The sequence below is a fragment of the Bidens hawaiensis genome, unplaced genomic scaffold (genome assembly GCF_021521415.1).
Source record: "Bidens hawaiensis isolate Kalapana, Puna unplaced genomic scaffold, B.hawaiensis_p1.1 tig00008374_1, whole genome shotgun sequence".
In the NCBI taxonomy this organism is placed as follows: Eukaryota; Viridiplantae; Streptophyta; class Magnoliopsida; order Asterales; family Asteraceae; genus Bidens; species Bidens hawaiensis.
The window spans coordinates 765,691-792,551 of record NW_027491592.1 but is presented as its reverse complement, the minus strand read 5'-3'; the positions used below and the strand labels follow the sequence as shown (position 1 = coordinate 792,551).

General features: G+C 40.2%; 1 protein-coding gene across 1 annotated transcript; it reads left to right on the top strand.

Moving 5' to 3' along the window:
- Positions 1–21,643: 21,643 nt before the first annotated feature.
- LOC143637557 (expansin-A4-like) lies at positions 21,644–22,949 on the top strand. The gene is made up of 3 exons (XM_077104923.1): positions 21,644–21,815; positions 21,914–22,232; positions 22,387–22,949. The coding sequence occupies exons 1-3, from the start codon at positions 21,659–21,661 to the stop codon at positions 22,694–22,696; spliced, it is 786 nt and encodes a 261-aa protein (XP_076961038.1). The 5' UTR covers positions 21,644–21,658; the 3' UTR covers positions 22,697–22,949.
- The last annotated feature ends 3,912 nt before the right edge of the window (positions 22,950–26,861 follow it).

Sequence of the window (26,861 nt, the reverse complement as noted above, 5' to 3'; positions counted from 1 at the left end):
CAAATAGTGAAAAAAGAGTGAATACCAGAAAACATTGGGACTGTCACTTTTACTCGAAACCCGAAGAAACACGTACTCGAACCCGAACTAACCCGACCCGAAAAACCCGAACCCAAACTAAAGTAATTCGGGTTGGTTCTTGGGTTTGATTTATAAATTTTGGGTCAACCCGAATAACCCGAATAAACTTTTAGTTTGAAACTAAATATACTTATAGGTATAATAGGCTTAGTCTTAGCCAATAACGTTTACAAAATTTGGTCCTAATCAATTATTGTCATTACAACTATTATAGATCGATTGTTTATTTATAATTTATGTTTTCCATTTATTACTAATAGCAAGTGTAATCGAACAACCAAATCACACCCAATTAAAGACGATTATGGTTCAAGTTAGTTTTACTCTTCTTTTGGATTTTATCAAGTTATGTTGGTTTATTATTTGATTATTTGCTTACGAGCAAAGAATAATATTTTATTTTAATTTTAGCATTGTAGTTTTTAAAAAAAAATTATTTTTTGTTTTTTTTATAGGATACTCGAAACCCGATTAACCCAAATCAAAAAAACCCGAACCCGAAAAACCCATAGGAGATTCGGGTTGAGTTTCGGGTCAAGATTTACAACTTTGAAACCCGAAAACCCAAAACCCGAAAAACGAACCCAAAAAACACCCCTAGTCAACATGGTAACCCGAAACATACTATACCTAGCAAGTATGCGACTTTGGTACTTAGTTCGATAGCAATGATTAACCAAAAATATGTTTACTTCGATTAAAACATATCTTTAAATAATGAAAAGAACTGAAATAATTCTCTCTTTCTACATGTATAATGTTATTGTGAGAAACATAACTTTAAATTGTGTTTTGTCTATCAGAGGAGTTGTAAGTTGTAACTTCTTGGTTCAATCGTTATGTTAATACCATTATCGATTATAGTGTGTTGAGCAAAAGTAAATTACTTCTTAAACTACAAGCATATCATTTCGTTAAGGACACGTTACCTAGACGTAGCGCTTCCTTTGAGTAGGTCTTTAGAGTGCACATAGCCGCCACCACAATACGATTCACGTATTATGTATAATCGTAGGGTGATTCTTGTTTCATGGAGCATCTAAAGAACTGTACATTATTTCCTAGAAACCTAGTATGAAAATTATACATGAAAAATGCCTGTAACATGGCAGTCATCTTGGCTTTTGGTTATGTTTGTGTATATATTGAAAAACGTTGAATGATGATTATTAATATAAAATAATAATAAACTAATATTTGTTATTATAATGTATATCGAAAATGTGTTTAGTAAAAAAATCTTCTTGAAACATGGGAACCCACCGGAAACCTAATGCGGTGGAGGTTTTTTCAAGAATCACCAAGTTTTACGTAGCAAATCTACCGGAAAGATGCAGCGGCGCTGATTTAGCGAAGGAAGTGAGGAATTTTGGAACCATTTTTGATATCTATATCGCAAGAAAAAGAGACAAGGACGGAGGACGATTCGGGTTTATTTCATTGTTTGACGTTAAAGATCGGAGAGAGATGGAGAGAGTACTATCCTCTATTCGATTGGGTGAGTACAGGCTTAAGGTCAATGTTGCTAGATTTGTTTTGGAGGAAGGTGAGGTTGATGCTCGAAAGACGTATGTTCCGAATAATCAGCAGGCTCAGACCTCACAGGGTGGAACTGAGAATGGTAATCCAAACAACGGTCCTTTGAATGGATTTTCTTCTAATGCTATGTCTTTCAAGGAGGCCTTTTCTGGGGTTGCTAAAGGTAAAACTCTAACAGTGGATGACAATGTATGCGCTTTTGAAGACTTGCATGGGAGGTCGATTGTAGTAAGGGTGACCTCTTTGGATGTGCTGAGGATGATTAAGGGTATATTGAAGGAGATGGGTCTTGAGGAGGGAGTCATTAACTGTATGGGAGGTTTAACGGTTCTGATCACGTTTAATACTAAGGAACATGCGTTGATGGCTAAAGACGAAATATTGGGAAGACTGGAAGTGTTTAGTTCGGCTGTTATTTGGGAAGGACAGGACATTAACTTTGAACGTGTTGCATGGTTAAAAGTCCTTGGTATCCCTCTTTGTATTCTAGACGACCAGGTGATTGAAAATATTGGCAGCTTTTTTGGTATGGTGGTACGGAAGTCGACGGTGGATAGTTTGGAGTTGGATGCTTCTTTCCAATACATAGGGGTGGTTGTCGGACAAGGCGCTAGAATTCGAGAAGTTCTGTTCCTAAAATGGCGAGGGAAAACTTTCAAGATATGGGTGGAGGAGGAAGAGAAAGAATGGCTTTCTAACTTTATCTCAGGTGAACGGTGATCGGAGCTCGAGTTCCATGGAAGCCCCGGAGGTCAATCCGGCAAAGGTATTTTTGGAAGAAGAAATATTTACGGGAGTAGTTAATGAGGAAGTTAATGGGGGGTATAACGGAGGAGGATTTTTTGGTTGGAAATAAGGAAGGTGGGATAGGAGGAGTTAATGCTGAAGATCCCTTGACACAATCTCTTCCTGTGAAAACTAATAAGCGCAAAAAAGATAAAAAGAAACAAATGGATGTGGGCCAGGGGTCTGGTGGGTCCTACTTCAGTAGCAACGATAGGCCCAATAAGGGGCCCAAGACTGATGACGATCCGTTTGATTTAGATCCCATTATCATGGGATTGGATAGTAATGTGGTTAAAACTCGAGGGACTGTTCCTGTCACTCTAGCAAACTCGTTTCAAGAACTGGTTGAAAATAACGAAGACTTTAGGGAGGATTGTGATTCCGATCAGGTAGATGATAAAATGGAAGAAGCTCCAAATATTCCACACTCAGATGAGGCTTCTTATAGAACAGATGAGTTGGAGGCCACGGTTGAATTCGGAGGTCGATTGGGGGTTCAATTACAAGGATTTGAAAGCTTGATTGCAGACACTATCGAAGGTGAAGGTATACAACAGGTTTGCGATGAATACTATGTCTTTAAATGTTAGAGGTATTGGGTCGGTTGGTAAACCTGCCTGGGTTAAGGGTTTGGTGTCAAAAAATAAGGTCGATTTCTTGGGCCTCCAAGAGTCGATGATGGTGGATTATGAGAATTTTGATTTTGCGCTGTTGTGGGGTAACGGTGGTTATGAGTTTGATGCGGTTGAGGCTAGGGGAAAATCGGGTGGGCTTATTAGTTTGTGGAACCCGAAAAAATTCAAAAAGATTAGCTCAGAGAGGGACAATAATTTTTTGTTAATTTCGGGGTGTTTGGTTGAAGATGGGTCTGTTGTGAACATGGTTAACGTTTATGCGCCGCAGAAGGTTGGGGAAAAAAGAGTTCTTTGGAATCGTTTACTGAATTTGATGCAGGGGAAAATGGGGAAGTGGGTCTTTGTAGGCGATTTTAATTCGGTCAGGTGGTTTGAAGAGAGAAAAAACTCGAAGTTCAATAATAGGGCAGCCTCGGATTTTAACAATTTTATAGATGAAGCCAATTTACAAGAGTTTTATATGCAGGGAAATAAGTATACATATCTGACGGGTGTAGGTAATTCGGCAAAGATGAGCAAGATAGATCAATTGTTGGTGTGTCAGGAGTTTTTTACCAGGTGGCATGGGGCTTGTTTACGGGCTTTACCAAGGGAACTTTCCGATCATTGCCCACTTTTATTGTCTATTCATGAGCTGAATTATGGTGCCAAACCATTTAAATGGTTTGATTCTTGGTTACATAGGGAAGGTTGTGAAGAAGTGGTTAAGAAAGCGTTTGAAAATGTTTCGTGTGATGGTCCTTCGGATATTTCCTTGCATAAAAAGTTGGGAGCTACTAAGACAGCTCTAAAAGAATGGTGGAAGCAGACATCGATGAAAGAAGGGGAGGAATTGGCTTCATTAAAAAATAATATTATGCGGCTTGAGAAAAAACTCGAGGAAGGGGGTTTAGAGGAAGAGGAGGAGTGGGTTTGGGAGGAAAGCAAAAAGGAAGTGGATAGATTGAATCTCCTAAAAAAATAAAGATCTGAAACAAAAGTCTCGTGTGAATTGGGCTACTATAGGGGATGAGAATTCCGCGTTTTTCCATCGGTGTATCAATGGGAGGAAAGCGGCGAATCTTATTCCGGGGGTTTTGATAGATGGGGAGTGGGTTTCTCAACCGTCTTTAGTCAAAAGAAAAATTCTTCGTTTTTACAGAGATTTGTTTAAGGAGAAAAATGGCAGAAGACCGGGTTTTATAAGTAACGATTTGAAGCAAGTGCCCTTGGATAAAAAGGAAGACCTGATTGCTCCTTTCACCAAGGTGGAAATAAAGGAAGCGATGGTCGAGTGTGGTTCTGATAAGGCGCCTGGGCCGGACGGATTTAATTTCCGATTCATCAAGCACTTTTGGGATTGTTTGGAGGACGGTTTTGTTAGATTATTTGAAGAATTCCAAGGCTCGGGTTATATGCGCAAGGAGTGCAGCTTGTCGTTTATCACCCTTATCGCTAAAACCAAAACGCCTATGGGTTTAAAGGACTTTCGTCCTATAAATCTAGTGGGTGTCATAAATAAAGCGATTTCAAAAGTGATTGCTTCTAGAATCAAGAAAGTCATGGGTGATGTGATCTCTAATTCTCAGTCGGCTTTTCTTAAAGACAGGTATATTTTGGATGGCCCGCTTGTGCTTAATGAGATTATTAGTTGGGCTAAGAGGAGTGGCGAGAAGGTGTTTATGTTTAAAATCGATTTCAAGAAGGCATACGACAACGTGAACTGGGATTTCCTAATTTCAATTATGGAACATATGGGGTTCCCTTTGAGATGGTGTTTATGGAGTAGAGGTATTATTCAGTCTGCTCGGTCCGCGGTGTTAGTTAATGGCTCCCCTACGTATGAGTTCGAGTGTCAGAAAGGGCTCAGGCAAGGAGATCCGTTATCGCCTTTTTTGTTTCTGATTGTTATGGAAGCTTTGGCTTGCATGATTACTAGAGCCGGTCGATTGGGGGATATAGAGGGTATTAAATTGCCGAACGCTGGGCCAACCATCTCTCATATGTTATACGCAGATGACGTGTTAATTATGGGGAAATGGGATAGAAGCAATATTGTGAAGTTAATGAGGTTGCTTCGTATTTTTCACATATGCTATGGTATGAAGATTAATGTCCACAAGTCTCATTTGTTTGGTTTGGGAATTGATGATTCGGAAGTGTGCACTATGGCTGAGGTTTTGGGATGTAACAAGGGTGAGTTTCCATTTAAATACCTTGGTATCAAAGTCGAAGCGAATATGAACCGGGTTAGCCATTGGGAGCCAGTTGTGGATACTATCCGGAGTAGGTTACAATCTTGGAAAGCCAAGATGTTATCCATTGGGGGTCGGCTTACTTTGATCAAATCAGTTCTTTCAAGCCTACCAGTTTATTATCTTTCTATGTTCAAAGCGCCGTGTCAGGTGATCGAAAATCTTGAGAAGATTATGAGAAAATTCCTTTGGATGGGTTGTAAAGAAGGGAAAGGGATCCATTGGGTTTCTTGGGAGATCGTTACGAGACCTAAATGGTATGGGGGATTGGGTAGTTCTAAGATTTCGGAAGTCAACTCGGCCTTACTTGTGAAATGGGTGTGGAGATTTAAAACCGATTTTGACGGACTGTGGAGGAGGACAATTCTTAGTATTCATAGGGGGAGAAATAAATGGGATTTTCTTCCAGTTAAAAAAGCGATCCCAGGTGTATGGAAGGCTATAGTTTCTGGGATAGGTTCTATTCGGTTTGATGGAAAGAGCATTGATAAGATGATTTCTTGTCAGCTTGGGGACGGTAAATGTATAAGCTTCTGCAAAAGATACGTGGTTTGGATCGACGCCGTTAAGTGTCAGATGGCCGGTGCTTTTTTCTATGGATAGGGACAAGAACTGCACAGTTAGTGATCGTATAAAACAAGTAGGGGGGCAGACTTTGATTACCGATAATTGGTACCTGGGAGCATCGACCGTTGAAGGGATTTTGGAGGTTCAAGATTTGTTTTATATGTTGTCTAATGTCCGGATAAATGGTAGCCAGGATCGATGGTATTGGGATAATAACTCGGGCAATGGTTTCTCAATTGCCATTGTGAAAGAAGCGCTGAGAAAAAACACATATGGGCAGCCAGGTCAGCGAATGAGGTGGGTGAATTGGATTCCGATAAAGGTTAACATTCTTGTTTGGCGAATTGAAAAAGAAAGGATTCCTACCTGTATTGAACTGGTGAAAAGGAGGGTTAATCTGCCTAATACTATATGTGCTCTATGTGGTGTTGATGAGGAGACTGTTACCCACACTTTCATTTCTTGTGGTTTTGTATATGGTGTTTGGAGCAATATTTGGAGGTGGTGTAACTTGGTCCCTGCTCGCTTTAATTTGATTGAAGATCTTCTGTCTTGGCAAGATTCGACAAGTGTTTCAGCTAAGGGTAAGAAGATTCTTAGAGGTATTATTATGGTCGCTTGCTGGGCCATTTGGTTGGAAAGAAATAAGTCGATTTTTCAAAAGTCCGATCCTAAGGTTGTTGAGGTGGTGGCTTCAGTTAAGTCTATGGCGTTTTTGTGGCTGAAGTATAGATCGAATTGTAAAAGGATAGAGTGGAATGATTGGGTTAAATACCCGTTGTATATGTTGTAATCTGTGTTCGGAGCAGTCCTTGATTTGAGGTCTTGCTCGGTGTTTTAATGAAGTTTATTTTAAAAAAAAATGTGTTTAGTAATAATAACGAATACACAAATTATTGGTTTCATATATAGCTAGTTTAGCTATTGGATAAATGATGGAGAACATCTTTAATTTTATATTTCGAATACATTATTATTAAATTAGAAAGACGAAATAAGAATATGTAATAAAATAACACAAATTTGGATAAGGTTGTAACTTTTGCAACAAATATTTTGTTGTAGCATTGGGTTTGAATAATGAGTTTGTTAAAAAATATAACTCTATATACATAGTTTGACTTTATGAAGTTAACTTTTTAAATATAATTAGTGTGCTCAATAAAATAGAAGACTACGATTACATGACGTAAACAATATGGTACTTTCCGTATATGAGTGGTTGGCACATATTATTTGTCATGGGTCTTAGTCAAGCGAAGCACGAGTAAGACCCGTTTAGCTACTTAAATTCGGTTCAGTTCAACCAGTGAACAACCCTTTTTAAAACCCTTCATTTGGCGATGTTATTTTACTCAGATAGTTAACACCCTAAAACAATCTCAACATTCATAATTGATATGTTCAAATACTCCTAAGATTTGGTTAGATGTCAAAACAAAAGTATATATACGTCTAGTGTTGTTAAAGATAATCTACCACCCCAAAAGGGAACCAATTATCTTCACTGATTTGGTTAACTAGTCTAACGCTTTGTTCCCGAGTCTTATTTAAAGAGGGGAGGGGAAGGAAAGAAGAAAAAGTGAATTAATCATGTTTCAGAGATTTTTTAAGGGTGTGAGGGGATGGGAAGGGAGAGAAAATACTAGAAAATTTAAGTGTATAATCATCTTTTCAAATTTGAGAGATTATGAGAGAAAATGTGTTTGTATAATTAATTGTCTATTAACTCCTACATTTTCTTTCCATTTCCTTCCATTTTCATTAAACTCGGGAACACGAAATAAAGTGACATTTTCCTCCCCCCCCCCCCCCTCTTTCTTTTCTCTTTTAGTTCTCCTCATTTTCTTTTCTCTCCTTAAATGAAACTCGGGAACACAGTGTAAAAGTCGAAATTTTTTAATGTTTGTTTAAGGGTTTAAGGTTTAGGGCTTCAGCCTTCAAGACACTGTCATACCCTTTTAAATAAATAAAAATTATTTTTCATAAAATAGATAAAACTCTTTAGAATTAAGAATATATTTATATATTTTCTCAAATAAATGAAAACCATTTTTAAAAGTTACAAATATTTTATAATAAATTAAAACTTTTTTTAACAAATAAAAGACGTTTAGAAAAATAAATTCACTCTTAAGATAAATAAAAACTTTTTTTGTATTAATGAAAGTATTTCTTACCAACAAATTAACTAAAAATGTTTAATTCACCTCACCTTTAGGATTAATTTATAACGTATGTTGCGTATGTTGGCGTAATTAGAAAGCTATAAACGAAATGTTTTCTCCAACACAAAATTATGGGCAGGAAAGGTGCTCAAGGATGTGAAATCTTTGGGTTTCTTTATATTAAACATAAGTCTAAACTTAAGTCCTTAAATTAGAAGGATTTGTGTAACTTTTCTTTTTAGTTTGTTTTTGTATTAATGAAAGTATTTCTTACCGTTTGAAAAAATAATAATAAAAAATAAATAATAAAAGATAACCTAAGCTTTACTTAGATATATGATTTAGAGGGAGGCCATGAATCATGATGTCGATGTAATCAACTTGGAGACCGGTATGGCAAAACCAAATCAAAGAATTGGTGAATGAAAATGGAAGCAAGATATCTTAATAGAGTTATATAAAAGCCATCTTAATTTGTACGTTCTCATAATCTCATCGAGTATGCTTTACATACAAGTTCTGTGATTTTCAATGCTAATAAAGTCAAATGCATTCTCACTTCAACATTATATAGAATTATTTGCCTATTTCCTAAAGTCCTTATATGTTATTTATTTAAATTATACAAGTTTGTTTGTTAATAATCTGAAGATTAGATTTTTCTTTTAATATCAAATATTAACAACACGTTTTGGACTTTAACAAACAAAAACAAATCTATGAGCTCATAGAACAAATATATAATCGTCTTACGTTCACATTCAAAACAATACATGAAGAGGTAGGTCCCAGCAGAGGTGGTTAGGACCCGCAAGACTCACCTTAAAAGGAGACGTCTGCGCAGTTGAACACGCAAGACTCCTTAAACGGACGTCTGCGCAGTTGAACCCGCAGACTTCACCATAAGGACGTCTGCGCCGCGACCTACCAAACCCGCAGGACCCACCACGCTCAGAGTTGTGACGACCTCACATGCGGTACGCAAGCTGGTCCCGCAGGAAATGCCTCCCTATGGTTTCCAAGTACCCGCCTGTTCCCGCAGGTGCGGAGACCCGCCATCAGGGACTGGCCACCCGCGCAGCATGGCTACACGCATAAGGCTTAACACTCATAATAATTCAGTAGTCACCTGAAGAATGAATGAGCAAAGTCGGGAACATTCCCGCATAAAGGCGGGAGGGGGAAAACTCCCGCCTAAATGAGCCAGTCCGTATAATAATGGAGGATCTTTTGTGTGATACCTGACGAGGTATGGACAAAAGATCTGACCAAGGATACGACAGCTCACTGACAGCAGCATGGCAGACAGCACGCCACAGCACTGTGACCAATAGCCGCCGTCTGCTCACCAACTCCTGCCATACCACGTGCCTAGCCTGTAGTTGGTGGAAAAGGAAAAGTGAACAGCACGCCTGGTCACTATCAGCCGCTACCTATCCACCAATTACCAGCAGGGCACGCGTGTAGGCCACAGTTGGCAGAGTAATAGGCCGGCTAAACCTCCTTGGAAACCCACCTTCGGCTATAAAAGACACCAAATGGTATTGTCATTTCATCATCTAATATCTTGTATAATTTACCTGATAACTGATCTAGTATTCTTAATATACTTTTATATTCAAAGAGTAATATAGACTGATTCTCACGCCGGAGGGTGGTCACAAGGAGGAACCCCCCCCCCCCCTTTCTTAGTGACGAGCTCACGGTGTCTGTTTTGCAGGTTATCGGAAGAACCATCTTGCCGGAATTAACCCCTCGTGGGAAACGTCTATCTAACCCTCAGGTTACTCGTAATCTGTCGGGGTTCGACTGGTGTTTCTTCATTGGCGCCATCCGTGCATAAAGCTAGAACTTTATTTTTCTCCAGTTTTTTCAAAACTTCTGGAAAGATGGTTAAGGATACTCCGGTCCCGAAACCAAGTAACCAAGAGACTCCGGTAACTACAACCCCAGCTATAAGGGGGAATACCGAGTACACAAACTTTACGAACACTACCCCTGCTACCCAAGCCGGGGCAAGTGGAGTAAATAATCAGACACTGGGATTCACTGATACCCAATTAGAAAATCAACAGACGAGGCTCCCCTGCCAAACACTCGATGAGGTTAAAGCATGGGCCGAAGCACATCAAAGAGAGTTTCAAGCTGAGTTGGATGAACGTTTACGTTCACTCCAACAAGTGGAAGAATTCGAATACGACGATGATTCGGAGGAATCCGAGGAAGACGCGAACCCTCGCCATAAGGCGAAAGGGAAGCGTAAAGAAACGGATTCCCAACCGAGAAGGCGTTTTGGAGAAGCATTCAGTCCAATAAACGTAGGTAACAGCCCACGGGACTTCTCCAAAACATTTACGCCAACTGCGGCAAGGGCGGGAACGTCCAAATTCGCGAGGGACATTGCGGAAGCAATCGCCCCAATAAGTGCCAAACAAATGTCCAACATAGGCACGTATGATGGTATTTCCGACCCTGACGATCACTTGAACAGATTCATAGCGGGGGCGACCGTCAGTAACTGGACGGAACCCACGTGGTGTTATATGTTCCAAATGACGCTGGTCGGAGCAGCCAGAGCGTGGTTCGACCGTCTACCGGTCCACCACATCTACGATTGGGCGGACTTCCAACAGAAGTTCAGCCAACACTTTAGTCAGCAAAGAAAGTACACTGAGGAACAGTGGACAATCCTCAAGTGCGTCCGAGAGGAGGAAGAATCTTTGCCTGACTTCATCACTCGCTTCAACTCAAAGAAGCTAAGCCTGGGCAACGTTAGCGAAGATCTCGTTCGCAGCCGCTTTCATCCAAGGCGCAAACGACCCGGAACTCATCCGCACTCTAACGGGCAAAGATGGCATGCCATCCACATGGGATGCCATCATGACCGCAGCTAAACGCTTTGCGGAAACTGAGAGGCAACTGGGTAGAGATCTTCCGCAGAGTACGAACCTCTACACCCAGAAAACGAGGGAAAACAACGTCCTTACCGCCCGATTAAACAAAAAACGGAAGCTGGGCATTTGGCAGTCAAGGGTAAACTTTGACACCCCGTCCAGCTTGCAACATCGGTTGGGCGGAAGGGATAACGTGAAACCGGAGAAGAACTCCAGGTGGACGCCACTCACAAAGAGTGTGACCGAGATATTCGCCACGGAGGAGCTCCCGTGGCCAAAGGCTCCATATATCCGACATCGCCACAATGCTGATCGGAGAAAGTATTGTGATTTCCACAAAACCAAAGGTCACAACACTGAAGAATGCTTAGACGTAAAGGACTTGGTCGAAGCATTTGTCAAGGACGGGACACTCGCGCACCTTGTGGCGAAGTGAGCGTCGAGCAGGCTGATGCGTGAACCCCAGCTGGGGAAACGCATGAATAAAATCGCAGCTTCAATGGAGACTACATACTGCGTAAACAACGAGATCCCGAACAAGATACATGTCGGCTCGATGGTGCTCCCATCCAAGCCACGTCTAATGGGAGCTCAATTACACAGTTTGTATGTAGATCAATTCCAAATTTGTAAAGAAAAAAGGCCTAGAGCCACTTCTAATGGAAACGATTCTCCTTCAAATTGAAGCTGATGATTTTACATTTATATTTTATGAACTTTACACATGGAAATGCCGGTATCCGCCGCATCAAGTGAAGAATCGTTGCGTGGGAAAGGCGGCAAAACCCGCATAAACCCAAAAGCATCAAACCTTCACGCAGGTCAGTTAAAGGGGAAAGTTCAGCCATCCCACTATGTGAAAGTGCCGGTATATCCGCATGAATCCTGGTAGAGGAAGTTGAACACTAACCTATTAACAACCGCGCGTTGAACGGTCGATTCGAACACTAATGCCGGTAGTCACCGCGTCAAGTGAAGAATCGTTGCGTGGGGAAGGCAGCAAAACCCGCATAAACCCAAAGGCATCAAACCTTCACGCATGTCAGTTAAAGGGGAAAAGGTGAGCCATCCCACTATGTGAAAGTGCCGGTCTATCCGCATGAATCCTGGTAACGGAAGCTGAACACTAACCCATTAACAAACGCGCGTCGAACGGTTAAAAGTCATTCTGAAAGGATAAGGAAAAACCTATGCGCAGGTCAGACATAGGTAAAGTTTAGCCATCCTGCCAAGTGCAAGTGACGGTCCTATCCGCACAATCACAAAGGGGGAAGCAAAACTTCAACCTATTGTCAACCACGTTCAAGGTTAACCTATTCTAAACACTTGGGAAATTGCTAATTTAAACTAAGTATGCACGTCATATAAGGTTTATAAAGCAATGAACCCAAAGAAGGAAATAACAGTCTTATCCGCAAAAAAGATTTGTATTTCTCAAAAGATATATTACAAGATTGGCCGGGTAACTACCCGCCTACAAGAAAACAAAATCTAGTCTATCCTAGCAGCGGGAAGGGATCTTCAGAATCAAGCTTCAGGACCACTTCCACTTGGACCCGCCCCATCAGTAGAGCGTGGCGGTTCAAGAAAAGCTCTGAGGATAGCAAGTCCATCATCAGCGGCAGCGGCTTCGTTCACCTTCTCCACCACCGGATGCGGGAAGGCGGCATATTGGTTCACCGCTTGGTCATATGCAGCTTCGGTGTCCACATCGAACAAAGGGAAGTTGGAAGGCGGGATGCCTTTCTCAACGAACCCTAGACCAAGCAGGAAGCCGGCCTTTTCCCCATCCTCATGAGAAGCGTTGAGGGCTGCGCTCATGGCATCATCGTAAGTAGTCTCTGAGAAGACCCGATGCACAACCTACAAAGAAATATTTAAGTGTCAAAACTTTTTCTATGTACAAAGGAAAGCGTGAAGACGTAAAGCTAAACATACCTGAGAACGCTTCTCGAAGAAGCCATTCCTTGGCAACCAGAGCTTCTTGAAGGGCGGCTTGAGCTTGGGTGCAGGCGCGTTCGGCTTCGCTTTTGTTAAGGTTGGCAAGTAGCACTTCCTTTGCGGCAGCCTCTTCGACGCCCTTAAGCTTCCGCTCGGTATGGTCAAGCACGCCCCTCTGGTCCAAGATCTCCTGGAGCTTCTTGGCATCTTCCATCGCCAAGGCATCATGAGCACGTTGGAGAGCCTCTAATTTGGCCTTGAGCTCCTCATTCTCCACGCGTAAAGGCTCAGCAACGGCTTCAGCCTTGGTGGCCCTCTCGGTTGCGTTCCTCGCAGTCTCCTTAGCCAGCCGAAGCTGTTCGTTAACAGCTTGGGCAGCCTTGGAGCGGGCCTCGAGTCGCGCTTGAACCTCAACCTCGAGGGCCTTGAAGGCCTTCTCCTTCTCCGCAGCAGCTGCGGACAGCTGTTGGTTCTCCTCCCGAAGAGCCCGCGCTTGAGATACTTCCTTGGCGCGAGCTGCTTTCAACTTGTCGTCTTCACGACAAAGCAGCTCGACGCGCGGCTGCATCCGGGCCTGGAGAACCCGAAGCTCATTGGTTAGCCTACCCTCCTGGTAGCTAGCCATGGCTTCCCCCAACGCACCATGGGGAGCAGCGTGGCGAGCCCATTCCACGCACTCCACAGGGGTACGAAGGGTTGTTCCTCGGCGGATGTCCCATCGCGGAACATACACTTCATTGGAATCCGACACTGCAAAAGAAACAAAGCAGTTAGGAAAAAGATGAAGAGATATATAAGAAAGGCCAAAAGAACCCTACGCACCTGTAGGGTCGATCACAGGCCGATAGCCACCAAACCCATCGCCTGAACCTAAGGGAAATCCATCCAAAAGGTCGGGCAGATGGGAAGGTGACAAAGATTGGCGAGAAGCCCCGCGCGTACCTGATGGGCCGGCCGTCGTTGCAGGTGGCGGAGGCATAGTAGCGGCCGCCGTGGTCGCCGCCGCGGAATCCGCAGCAATTGTAACCGCCGGCTCGGTGAAAGATGCTGTAAAAATCACACTCACCGCCGGCGGTGACATCATCTCAGCTGAAATAGTCGGCTCAAATGAGTGAGCAACTGATCCAGCGGAAGCAGGCGCAGGCGCCTGGGTCGACGCCTCGGGTAGGCTGACCGAGCCTACCGTCATTGGCGGAGAGGTACTCCTCTGCGCTCCACCCTGGAATGCGTCAACATCCACGCCTGCACAAGAAGATAAGTGTTTCAATAAATTCATGAAGTATGATAAATCTACAAAGATAAGAAGGATGTTTGTACTTACGGGTTTTCTTGAGCCTGAACGTACGGACGGGCGGGGACGAACCCGATGGAGCCGGTCTCTTGATGCCGGTCACCGTCGTCGTCATTGGTTCTCCGGAGGTAACAGTCGTAGCCTCCGGAGCAGTGGTCTTCTCACCACCGGGGTTCCCCGCCACCTCTTCACTATCTGACTCAGTGTCAGATAGGAGCACTGGATCGGCTGTGGAGGCCGCCTTCTCCTTCCCTTTTCCGCCGGCAGCCTTCTTCTTCCGCACCAACGGAGGACCATATGCGGATTCCTCAGAAGAAGACGGGATGTCAGGAATTCCAGCAGCAGGTACAGCATTGAGAGGTGGAGGATAGAATAACGCCTTACATGGCCGCCGGTGGCTCAGGATCTCGTGGCCCAGCGGATAGACCTCCACAAACCGATCCGCCGTTTGTTCCAGGATGGGCAACTCGTTCTCGTCTAGAGCACGAGTACCCATCCGCGCGGGACCGTCAGCTTCCCGCGGGTACAGGAGCGACTCCAAATCGTTCCCCTCTGAAAAAAAAAAAAAAGAAACAGTTAGAAGACAAACTCGTATCAGCAAGAAAGACAAGACATACCATAAGGAATATAGTTCAAACCATATTCGAGAAGGATGGGAACCCGAGACGCCTCCTTCCACACCCGGCTCATCCCCAGCATCACCATCCCGGACTCCGCAAACCGGTAAACCGGAGATTGGACCCGGGATATCTTCGAAAACCATTCCGCCTCCTGGTAGTTGGTGGCGTGAAGGCTCGGAATTGCTTGGCCATTTTTAAACTTCATGGCAATGGGGATGGCGCGGGCAGAAATGTAGAAGAACTCCCGCTTCCACGAACGGAGACTGCGCTCGGTTGCGCAAATCTTCAAACCCTTGATCCGGGTTGTCAGGGTGTACCACCCCTGGATGCACCTCCAAGTATAGAAGGTCATCAGGCGGTCCACATAGGGCTCAATGCCCAGAATACGGCACACCCACTCGAAGTGCCGAATCTTGGCAATCGCCATCGGATGCACCTCGGTCAGGTGCACACCGTGCCTCTCCAGGACACGGTACACAAACTTTGTCAATGGGAACCTAAGGTTCCCATAAACGAAGAATGCAGCATATACCCCGATCTTGCCGCTGGGGGCATCGTACACAGTCTGCTGGGGTTCAGGAAACTCAGGCTCAAGAGACTCAAGCATGAATTTCCTGACGACGTACTGGTACAGATCGACAGGTAGAGCACACTGGCACTCGCCAGCAGTACTCTTATCGTCGACTACAGCTTCAGCATCATGGGAAGACATATTGCAGAGGAAGAAGAAACGATTTCGGAGGAATGCTCAACTGAATAAGGGAGTATTCACCAGAAATCGCCTTAGAGATGAAGAGAAGAAGTGAAGGTGTGAATTACAAAGGACCCTCTTCCCCTTTATATAGTGATCGCAATTAATGCGATGAATTTAATGCGGAGGAGAGAGAAATTGAAGGTGCAATGAAACCGTGACATGTGGCACCAGGCAAGCTGGCAACAGCTGTTGAAAGGACGAGTGCCATTAATTTTGCGGCCACGCCCCCCTAAAAATCGCGCCCACGCGCCGTAAAAAGCGTCTGGAATGACCATATAATGTCACGTCACCATAACTTCCAGCACGTCCTGACACAGGCAGAAGAAACCGTCGCACGACGACTGTTCTTATCCTTTCACCAACTCTTCAAATTTCAAAGATTCAAAAAGATTCGAAAAGTAATCGGGAAAAACCCCTTACCCCGGCTATCCAGTTGACCGTAAGTCGGCTGCGGGTACAGTGTTAAGGCAAAACCCTTCACATACCTAGCACCCGCAGGGAACAGAAGCCAAGAAAACCCAACTATGAAGCCGGGTGCGGGTATAGTGTAAAGGCAAAACCCTTCACATACCTAGCACCCGCAGGGAACGGAAACCGAAAAAACCCGACTATAAGGTTGGGTGCGGGTACAGTGTTAAGGCAAAACCCTTCACATACCTAACACCCACAGGGAAGTGAAGCCGAGAATATCTTGGCAATCCACCCAAACGGGCACATGTACAGTGTTAAGGCAAAACCCTTCACATACCTAACCCCCGTAAAAAGTCATACCTCGGCACCCAATTGTAAGTCGGGCGCGGGTACAGTGTTAAGGCAAAACCCTTCACATACCTAGCGCCCGCAGGGGATTAAAAGCCAGGAACACCTCGGCAACCATAAGACAGGCGCGGATACAGTGTCAAGGCAAAACCCTTCACGTACCTAGCACCTGCAGGGATTTGACGCCAGGGATACCTTGGGAGTAAAGTTACTATTAAGACGAAGTGCGGGTACAGCGTCAAGGCAAAACCCTTCGCATACCGAGCACTCCACAGGAATTGAAACCAAGAAGGATCTTATGGGCCATGCTTGCAGAAACGGGAATAACATCCCCGCATAGCGGGAACGTCAAGAACTAGATTGTTTGAAACTTCAGGATGGAGTTGGTGGTTATAACATGATTGATCACTATGTTCAAAACCACCAAGACCTCATGAAGAATCTACACAAAGGGTTCTAAACGCTCCTGAATTGCGGGGAGGTTACAGACCTATCCGCATCATCCCAAAGATCAAGCAGAACATTGGGAAATTCTGCGTGACATTGGGAAACCCGTGGGTAAGACTTCCCTCGGAAAACCCATAAAACTAAACCCTTTTCAAAAACCCCTTGCTTAAGTCCAAAAGTTCACCTCACTTTATTAAACATTCATGAGAAGAACATTGGACTGGGGGGACTTGAAGAGGTAGGTCCCAGCAGAGGTGGTTAGGACCCGCAAGACTCACCTTAAAAGGAGACGTCTGCGCAGTTGAACACGCAAGACTCCTTAAACGGACGTCTGCGCAGTTGAACCCGCAGACTTCACCATAAGGACGTCTGCGCCGCGACCTACCAAACCCGCAGGACCCACCACGCTCAGAGTTGTGACGACCTCACATGCGGTACGCAAGCTGGTCCCGCAGGAAATGCCTCCCTATGGTTTCCAAGTACCCGCCTGTTCCCGCAGGTGCGGAGACCCGCCATCAGGGACTGGCCACCCGCGCAGCATGGCTACACGCATAAGGCTTAACACTCATAATAATTCAGTAGTCACCTGAAGAAGGAATGAGCAAAGTCGGGAACATTCCCGCATAAAGGCGGGAGGGGGAAAAATCCCGCCTAAATGAGCCAGTCCGTATAATAATGGAGGATCTTTTGTGTGATACCTGACGAGGTATGGACAAAAGATCTGACCAAGGATACGACAGCTCACTGACAGCAGCATGGCAGACAGCACGCCACAGCACTGTGACCAATAGCCGCCGTCTGCTCACCAACTCCTGCCATACCACGTGCCTAGCCTGTAGTTGGTGGAAAAGGAAAAGTGAACAGCACGCCTGGTCACTATCAGCCGCTACCTATCCACCAATTACCAGCAGGGCACGCGTGTAGGCCACAGTTGGCAGAGTAATAGGCCGGCTAAACCTCCTTGGAAACCCACCTTCGGCTATAAAAGACACCAAATGGTATTGTCATTTCATCATCTAATATCTTGTATAATTTACCTGATAACTGCTCTAGTATTCTTAATATACTTTTATATTCAAAGAGTAATATAGACTGATTCTCACGCCGGAGGGTGGTCACAAGGAGGAACCCCCCCCCCCCTTTCTTAGTGACGAGCTCACGGTGTCTGTTTTGCAGGTTATCGGAAGAACCATCTTGCCGGAATTAACCCCTCGTGGGAAACGTCTATCTAACCCTCAGGTTACTCGTAATCTGTCGGGGTTCGACTGGTGTTTCTTCAATACATAAAACTTAATAATATAGTTGACATAGTTCCTATAATGTATATTTGATTCTGAAATGCAGTTTGCTCTATATCTACATTAATTTTTTTTCATTTTGATGATTGAACATGTTTTAATAAAATGTCACTAAAACAGATATCATATATCAACCAACCAAATATATAAAACACCAATAAAGGATAAGTTTGCATTAAAAGAGTCTTTTCAACTTCACATGCATCTTGAAAATTTGCTTGTCCCATACACTTGGAGATAGAAACTAGACAACATGTTTTCCCTCACAATAAAGAAACACATTAAAAGCTATACAAATCTCTTCACTCTTCTTTTAAGTGTATTTTCATTTCCTTCTATTGCATCAATGATTCAACCTACACATTTGCTCTAGTTGATCATATTAAAAAATAAATGGCAGTTATAATATTCAGGTATCATATCATATCAAATTGATTGGTTTGATAACCAATTGATTTGGAAAATTTTGTTCATTTAGTTTATATATATATATATATATACACATATATATATAATGTACCTTTTATCACTAAGACTATCCGTAATAGGGCGTGGGTTGGGGCGATTTTGGGCGAGAAGTAGGGGACCCCCCCCCCCCCCGGGACGATATGTGGGCGAAAAGGGGCGGGGGCGGGGTTATATTGTTGCCGGCTTGGTTTGAAGAATATTAATATTTTATTAATATGTGTGTGTGTTATATATACATATATATACATATATATATATATATAGGGAATGGTTATACTAAAAAGAAATAGTTTCCTAGGAAGACTAGGAATAAATCATAGTCATTTAATCATGTTAATCAATTGTTGAGATTTAAAATTACCAAAAACCGACATAGTTTCCTGTAACTACTCTTTCACCACTATAACCGACATAGTTTCTTAGAATTGTTCTTTCACCATATGTTGTAATGTCACTTGTCAAAAATCTATTGGTTCTTACCATTCTTAAGAAACTCTTTCTTTTTATTTGAACCTTTTTCTATATATATATATATATATATATATATATATATATATATTATTACTATTGTAGCCCCTACACCATTACACCCAAAAACAAATTCTCACCTCTTGTTAACTGGGCGCCACACGGCGCAAAACGCCCCAATTTGTAGCCCCTCTACTACGCATAGCCTAAAAGCTAAAAGAGTAGTCTTTAGTTATGGAACTGAATTTTTACTTATTTTTATTAAAATTAAGAAAACCCTCCAAGAAAATAGATATAAATTAAATAATCCCAACTTGTTTTTTCATCAATATGAGAACATACAAAACTTAAATCAATTTCAACCCTAATTGTTACCAATAAGATTGCCTATATCCGTACTAGACTTGTCAAGATGTGTCGACCGTAATCACAATGGTGGGAGTTTAGGCCAACATCATGTATAGACCTTTTGGCCAGGATGGCATGTTGCTAAAGACGTGGACGTGGCTCAATATGTCCCGTGAGAACTAAGTAAATTGTTAATTATGCGTCCTTTCTCTTTTTGTAAGTTTGGTTTTGCATTGCCTTGTTCATTTGCATTTAGGTGATTATCTATATACGTAGGCTACGCTTGACAGTCGCTTTTCTTACTACACACATATGATTCAAGCCTGAAATCGAACCTAATAACACGCACACAAAGAACTTACAAAAATTAACTTAAATCAGAAATATAGCAACCTACAACATGTCTCAGGATAACAACATTTGATCATAACATATAACCAGGTAACGAAAATTATGTTATCATGTTGTAAGATCCAATCTTGGATAATATTTGAAATTTGTATTTTTTTTCAATCATAGAATACAAATAATATTATTTTATGAAGGTTATAACACTTATAGACAAGCATATGAAGGATAAGGGTAATAATAGCCACTGGACAAAGATAGCAAAGGAAATTGACACCTTTTTTTTATATATATTTTCTTTTGGCCCCAAAAGCAAATTTTATAACTTAAATAATTTAATCTACTGATATATTTAGTACTTTCTCACAAAAATATGTAGTTACATGCTTAAATTGCAGTTGTATGAATGGTCAATAAGAAGAATTTCGAATTTCAAGAGATAATAATCATATTTATTATGAATCTATATAGGTAATTCTCATGGCCGGCTCCGAAAAGACAAAAAAAAAATTGGGCTAAAAACGAAGTTTTTTTGGGCCTTAATTAAATGAAATATTTTGTTGTGCTTAAACAATTTAATTATAAATGAGCTTATTTGATTGTGATTTAAGTTGTGTAAAAAACTTTTGTATAAAAATAAGCTTAAAATTGTCTCAAATAAAACTAGAACCCGCAACCTTTTGGATAGATGTCATACCCCTTTACCATTAGACCAAGCTAGTGGTTATGTTATTGTGTTAAAACATTGATTATACACATGTTTTTGATAAAAATACATATAATTTTTCAATTTTTAATTTTTGAGCTTAGCGGGGTGTCGGGCCTGTGGCCGTCGACTACCCTGCCATGCCTCAAAGACGGCCCTGGTAATTCCATAGATATAATACAAGAAGAGGCCGCTAATTGCAAGATTTCATTTGTCAATACACAAGTCATATATGTCTTGTATAGATCAAGCTCCACCAACAAGTCTATAAAGTATCACAGAATACGAGTCGTATGCCTGTACACCAATATAGGACTTGCATGTTAGATCCGAAATCTATATATATATAAATATATATATTACAAACAAGCCATGATTATTTACACAGATAATTTTTAAAAATATCAAATACTTCTAATATGGTATCAATCCTTGAAAAATGGAGGTGGTCATATTAGAGCATTCCCATCATCTCCATTATATAAAAATATAAAGTTACACTAAAAACAATACATTTTTTTTTATTTTTCAATTAAATTATATTTTTATATACATTCATCTTTTCCATTTATCTCTTTCACTCACAACTAATTTCAACAAATTTTAAAAATTATAGGAGGACAACAGTAATTTTTCAAATATATAGAAAAATCACTGCATTTTCTTTCTCATTTACTCACAACAAAAACCACTCCCTAAATTATAAAACTCCACTCATAAAATTTGATGGTTTGAATGTGAATGCTCTTAGGAAAGGTGGAATAAATTTGTTATCTTTTCAAAATGAAGGTGGTGAGCTTAAATCCTTACAAATACAAGATTATAAAAGGTCGAAATAAACTTTTTGTCAAAAATATAATAATTAAGTATTAATGATTAGGTACGCATCGGCACGGTACCGGTACAGATACAGAAAATCCCGATCCCAAAAATAGCATTTTCTTGGTACCGGTACTGGCACCAAAATTTTCAGTAAAATTCGCGAAATACCGATACCGTAACGAATCGAAACTCAAAATTTGGTACCGATTCGTTACCAATTTTGATACAGGAACAAGTTCCAATCTGTACCGCTATAGAATTTGTACGTCCCTATTTATGATTTCTTTTAAAATGGGTATCTTACAAATAATGATGAATATTCATAAACATTAAATAAATATTAATAACCACATTGCTGTAAACAGTTACACACTCTCACACCCAAATTATTCCCAAATTACCCCTCCCAACCCCTCTCTTTCCCAATAAGTACCCCTTCACATTTTCCATTCTCTTCACTCCCACTCTTTCTTTCTCTTCAACAATGAAGGCCAACCCAACCACCCTATGCTACATTCTACTCTTAACCATAACCATAACCACCACAGTCAACGCCCGTATCCCCGGAGTCTACACCGGCGGCCAGTGGCAAACCGCCCACGCCACCTTCTACGGCGGCAGTGATGCTTCTGGCACCATGGGTCCGTTGTCATTACCACTTTCAATTATTATAAATAAATAAAATCATTAACATTTTATCTTATCATTTTTTTTAAATTCTGATGGGAAATGTTTTCAGGTGGGGCGTGTGGCTATGGGAACTTATATAGCCAAGGCTACGGTGTAAACACGGCCGCGCTAAGCACTGCGTTGTTTAACGACGGGCTTAGCTGCGGCGCGTGTTTTGAAATAAAGTGTACGGATGACCTCCAATGGTGTCACCCGGGCAGCCCGTCCATTTTTATAACGGCTACTAATTTTTGCCCGCCTAATTTCGCCCAACCTAGCGATAATGGCGGGTGGTGTAACCCCCCTCGCCCGCATTTTGATCTTGCCATGCCGATGTTTCTTAAGATTGCGGAGTACCGTGCGGGAATTGTACCCGTTTCTTATAGACGGTTAGTTCAGTAAAAAATAAAATTTCACTTATAGCAAAGTTATTTAAAAAAAAACTATAGGTACACACTTTAATGTTACAATATTATAACTACTTTTATTACAATATTAACATATTAACATATGATAAATTCTTTAATATTTTCTTTTTTGTAGGGTACCTTGCCAAAAACAAGGAGGGATCCGGTACACAATAAACGGCTTCCGTTACTTCAATTTAATTTTAATTAGCAATGTTGGGGGTGCTGGAGATATCACCCAGGCATGGGTGAAAGGTTCTGGCACCCAGTGGATGGCTTTAAGCCGAAACTGGGGTCAAAACTGGCAGTCAAATGCTGTTTTGATAGGACAGTCACTTTCGTTCCGTGTGCGAGGGAGTGATGGTCGGACTTCTACTTCCAAGAACATTGTGCCCGCAAATTGGCATTTTGGGCAGACTTTTACCGGGAAGAATTTCCGGGTTTGAAAGATGGAATCGGGTTAAGACCCAACCCGGTTTGGAATTTGGGTTGTGGATTGGTTTATGATTTATTATTATCTATAGGGAATTGGTTTTTGTTGACTTTGAATTGTTTAAAAGTGGTTTATGGTTGTAATGGAAGCTGAAGTGGCAATGGTTGTTATGCCTACGAGCCCGCAGCTTGTGTTTGATCTATTATAAATATACATTTAAAAAAAATGTATGGGTTTGTAATTAATATATGTTTGTTTTATTCTAATCATGAAAATGAGAGCATGTTATTAGAAAATTTACAGGATTCCGACATTATCTTGCTAACCAATAGAATTACGATACAATATAAGTGGAAGCAAAAATATGCGAAAACGAGAGATCTATCTAACGGCAATGTACCATGCTTACAATTCTTAACTTTACCTTGTTAACCAACAAGACCAATAAGTTACTGTAGGATATTAGTAAAAGCAAGATTCAATAATGTAACATCTATTAACATTGCACTTCACCTTGAAGATTAATTAAACTTTTTTTAAGTGGACCCATATAGTAAATGTTTGATACTCGTCTTCTTCAGTATATGCGTCTCGTTAATAAGTAATATTTTCTCGGATCACCGTATTCTCTCTTATCCTCTATAAATTAAGGTTCTTTTCTCTCTCAATCCTTTCTCACAGGACGTGCACAAACTTCCCATTAACAATCCATGGTCACATACCATAATAATTTTCTTTATGTCACAGGTCATGTATGCGTTGTCACCCTCACTTCCACGTCTCCATATGCTTCTCTTAAAAACCACCCGTTGAAGTTTGTGTTAACAACAAAACAATAGTATTTGAAGTCATCATAACTAGATTTTCATCCTTCCATCGTATTTTATGACCAAAGGGTATGTAGCCTAACAGTATCAAACAATTTACGCTTAAAATTAAGTTGGTGGTGTATGATTTTGTGGTTAAAAAGAAAAGTCATGTTACAAGATCAAAACAAAGAGCACCCATGTCCAAGCTTCAGTATGCACATGCTATAAATCAATCACCAGCAAAAATAATAATATTTTGTTCTCTTTTAAAAATCTAACACATACCCACTCTATCCTTAACTCCTAAGCTGATAATATAAAAAAGTCAAATAATAGGAGTACCATGCAGATGTGTCAACAATGGTCACATGGCAAATGCAAGCATTGTGCAGATATACCCATTGAACCAATAAGATATAAAAGCAGCTGCCATTCTTCAGGGATAAACAAAGGATCCTCTGTTCTCAATCATTCAACAAATCTTTTTTTCTGTGTCTAATAATCACATCAATTGACCACATCTAACACCAATCCAAAATTAAACCCATCACCATTTTGACTTATTCCATGTGTATAATGTCACCAAAGACCATACATTATTGAGTATTGACCCACAAAATGGCTCACTTTAATGTACAATGTTGGGCTGCTAATGTAATAAATTTTTCAAATTTCAATTATGATTTGTAATATTTTTCTATAAAAATTACAAACAAAACTCCTCGTGTTAAGAGCTATGTTCGTGTCAAGCAGCGAATAAGCAAATTGTGTTTTGGTTTGTGTGTTTTACATGATTTTCAGGCTCGTGATGAATGAACATAACTTAGAATTTTGTCCCTAAAAGCACAATGATCATAGATGAAATGTTCACAATGGGGTGCTTGCATGTATGTTAGGATTATAGAGTTCATTTTTGACTTGTTTAGTGTTTACTTATGAATGATTCAATTCAATTATCGAATATATCTAGCATGTCAGAGCATTTACATCTGATCTCTTATCTTAAAATCCAAAATTACACTAAAAATCATTACATTTTATTTTCCTTTTCAATTAAATAATATTTTTTTATACATTTATCAATATATTATCTCCCTCCTTCACTTAAAATCATTTTCAAAAAATATTAAAAAATTACAGGGTGCTACATGAACTTTTCAAATATACATAAAAAACACTACATTTTGTCTGTCCTCCACTCACAACACCTTAAACCACTTTCTAAATTATAAAAACATCTCTCACAAAATTTGATGAATTGAACGAGAATGCTCTCAAATGGGTAGAATCAAAAGTCTTTTTTTTCTTTGTTTTTTCTTTTTCATTTTCTTAAGCAGTAATTCACACACTCTCTACTTCACTTTTATATTACACTTTTGATTTTACAACATAGGACTTGAACCCTCATCCAACGGAATGACAAGTCCTTCTACCGACAAGTTAAAGGCACTTGTGGTATATAATCCAAGGTTATACTTAAGAGTTAAGATAAAGGCATGTTAAATGGGTCAAATGGTTGAAGATACTAAAGTATATCTTTAAAGAGTTCAAAAAGTTTCAATTTATTACTTATTACCTACCCACCCGTTTTACAACATCTAGTTGCAAGCCTACAACTTTCTACAAGTATGAATTATACTTAACAAAGCTAGTTAGATCGGACAGCTTACACCACAAAACTTGAATAATAAATACTCCTTTTGGCCTATAAATATTGCAACTTTAATGATTTGGCACATTGTTTAAGAAAAAGAATTTGATGATCTATCAATCTATCATATATGTAACAACATACCACTTAATAAGAAGGAAAGAGAAAACCATGTGGACCTAAAATAATTTGCTAACAATTTATTCTTATCTACTTTGTTATATTATATAAACTATGATTAAAAGAAAATTTGTGTACTACAAAAGTAATCCAACTTTTTTTAATTGAGCAATTTAGGAGGTTTTTAATTCATTTTAATACATTCCTGAATACTTCCAAGTTCCAAGAATGTTAACATTTTATTATTAACAAGGGTGTATTTGGGCTCTTCATAGCTCAATTATATATCCTAATTCAGACGCAATTACAACCTTTCGTTGTTACTTGTTAGTTTGACGTTCGAGAATGACGCCAAACCGTTCCAGGAGGAACCTGAGTCTCCTTATTGAGAGTTTAGGAGAAACACGGGGTGCCGCTGGACCAGAAGGTCTTTTGCTTGCGGACTCATTTAACATGTTTTAGTTTAATTGTTTGTCAATCTGATTATATGATTTTTTAGAGGGCAAATGATCAATTTTGGACTACTTTTGAAACACTAAAAGTACTTACTGACCCACTTGTTACAGTATTAAATACATTGTATCTACATTTCTAGTAATTATATTATAAGAAATAGGAAATATAATTACTTAAACTCTCGATGTTCATTTACAAAATATTTTTTGAAAACATTATTAGAACTAATGTGAATCAGTTTTCATACTTCAAAACATCAAAAAATGACACTTTTGGTCATTTTATTAGGTAAATGATCATAACTGTCAAACATACAAATAAGTGTATTATATAATTAATGCAACTTCAAATAATAGAAGCCCATCCAAACACCATCTCCTCCAGCCAGTTCCCAATTATTATGTTTCACACAATCAGTTTTAAACCTCACATCCAAACACCCCCACACATATTCCAAAGACAGAATGATAAAAGATACCTCACACTATCACCATCAACAATCTCAATCTCACATTATAAAATTTATTTCTTTTTCCTCAATCTACATAATTAGTTCACCTCAATCATTTACACACATTTACAACCCATCCCAACTTAAAAAAAATATTTTTTAACGAAGTCCGTTTTAAATAAAATTTATGTCGGAATGTTCATAATTTTTTTTAAGAAATATCGTGTATTTAATTATTTTTTTTAGTTCGAATATTAAAAGTTAATTGAATAATTAAGTTATTAGGGGTTAGTTTGGATTACAATCTGGGTTTGCTCTACCAACCCAGATTGCCAATCTAGATTGGTAAATTTTCTTTTTCAATTTTTTTTAAACTTTGGGCCCACCAATCTTATTAAGATTGCCAATGGGAGTAGTCTCACATTTATCATGCAATTTTTGCTCCTTTTCATTGGGTCATGTAAATGAACCGAATGAATACGAACAAGGGTATGTTCGTTCATTTAACTTTAAACAAACACGAACGCTTAGTCAAACACACATTTTGTGTTCGTGTTCGTTTATTTAAAAAATGAACATTTTCGTGTTCGTTTATATAGGTTTTTAAAAATTATAAACGAACATAACTGAGCAAAGATAAACAAACATAAATAAACATATATGAAAAACTGTAAATGAACACAAACATACA

Bases quoted from the DNA above. Each gene is read 5' to 3' on its own strand.
- LOC143637557 (XM_077104923.1), top strand. From the start codon at position 21,659: ATGAAGGCCAACCCAACCACCCTATGCTACATTCTACTCTTAACCATA. The intron at 21,816-21,913 runs GTCCGTTGTCAT...AAATGTTTTCAG, and splicing joins TGATGCTTCTGGCACCATGG to GTGGGGCGTGTGGCTATGGG. The intron at 22,233-22,386 runs GTTAGTTCAGTA...TCTTTTTTGTAG, and splicing joins GTACCCGTTTCTTATAGACG to GGTACCTTGCCAAAAACAAG.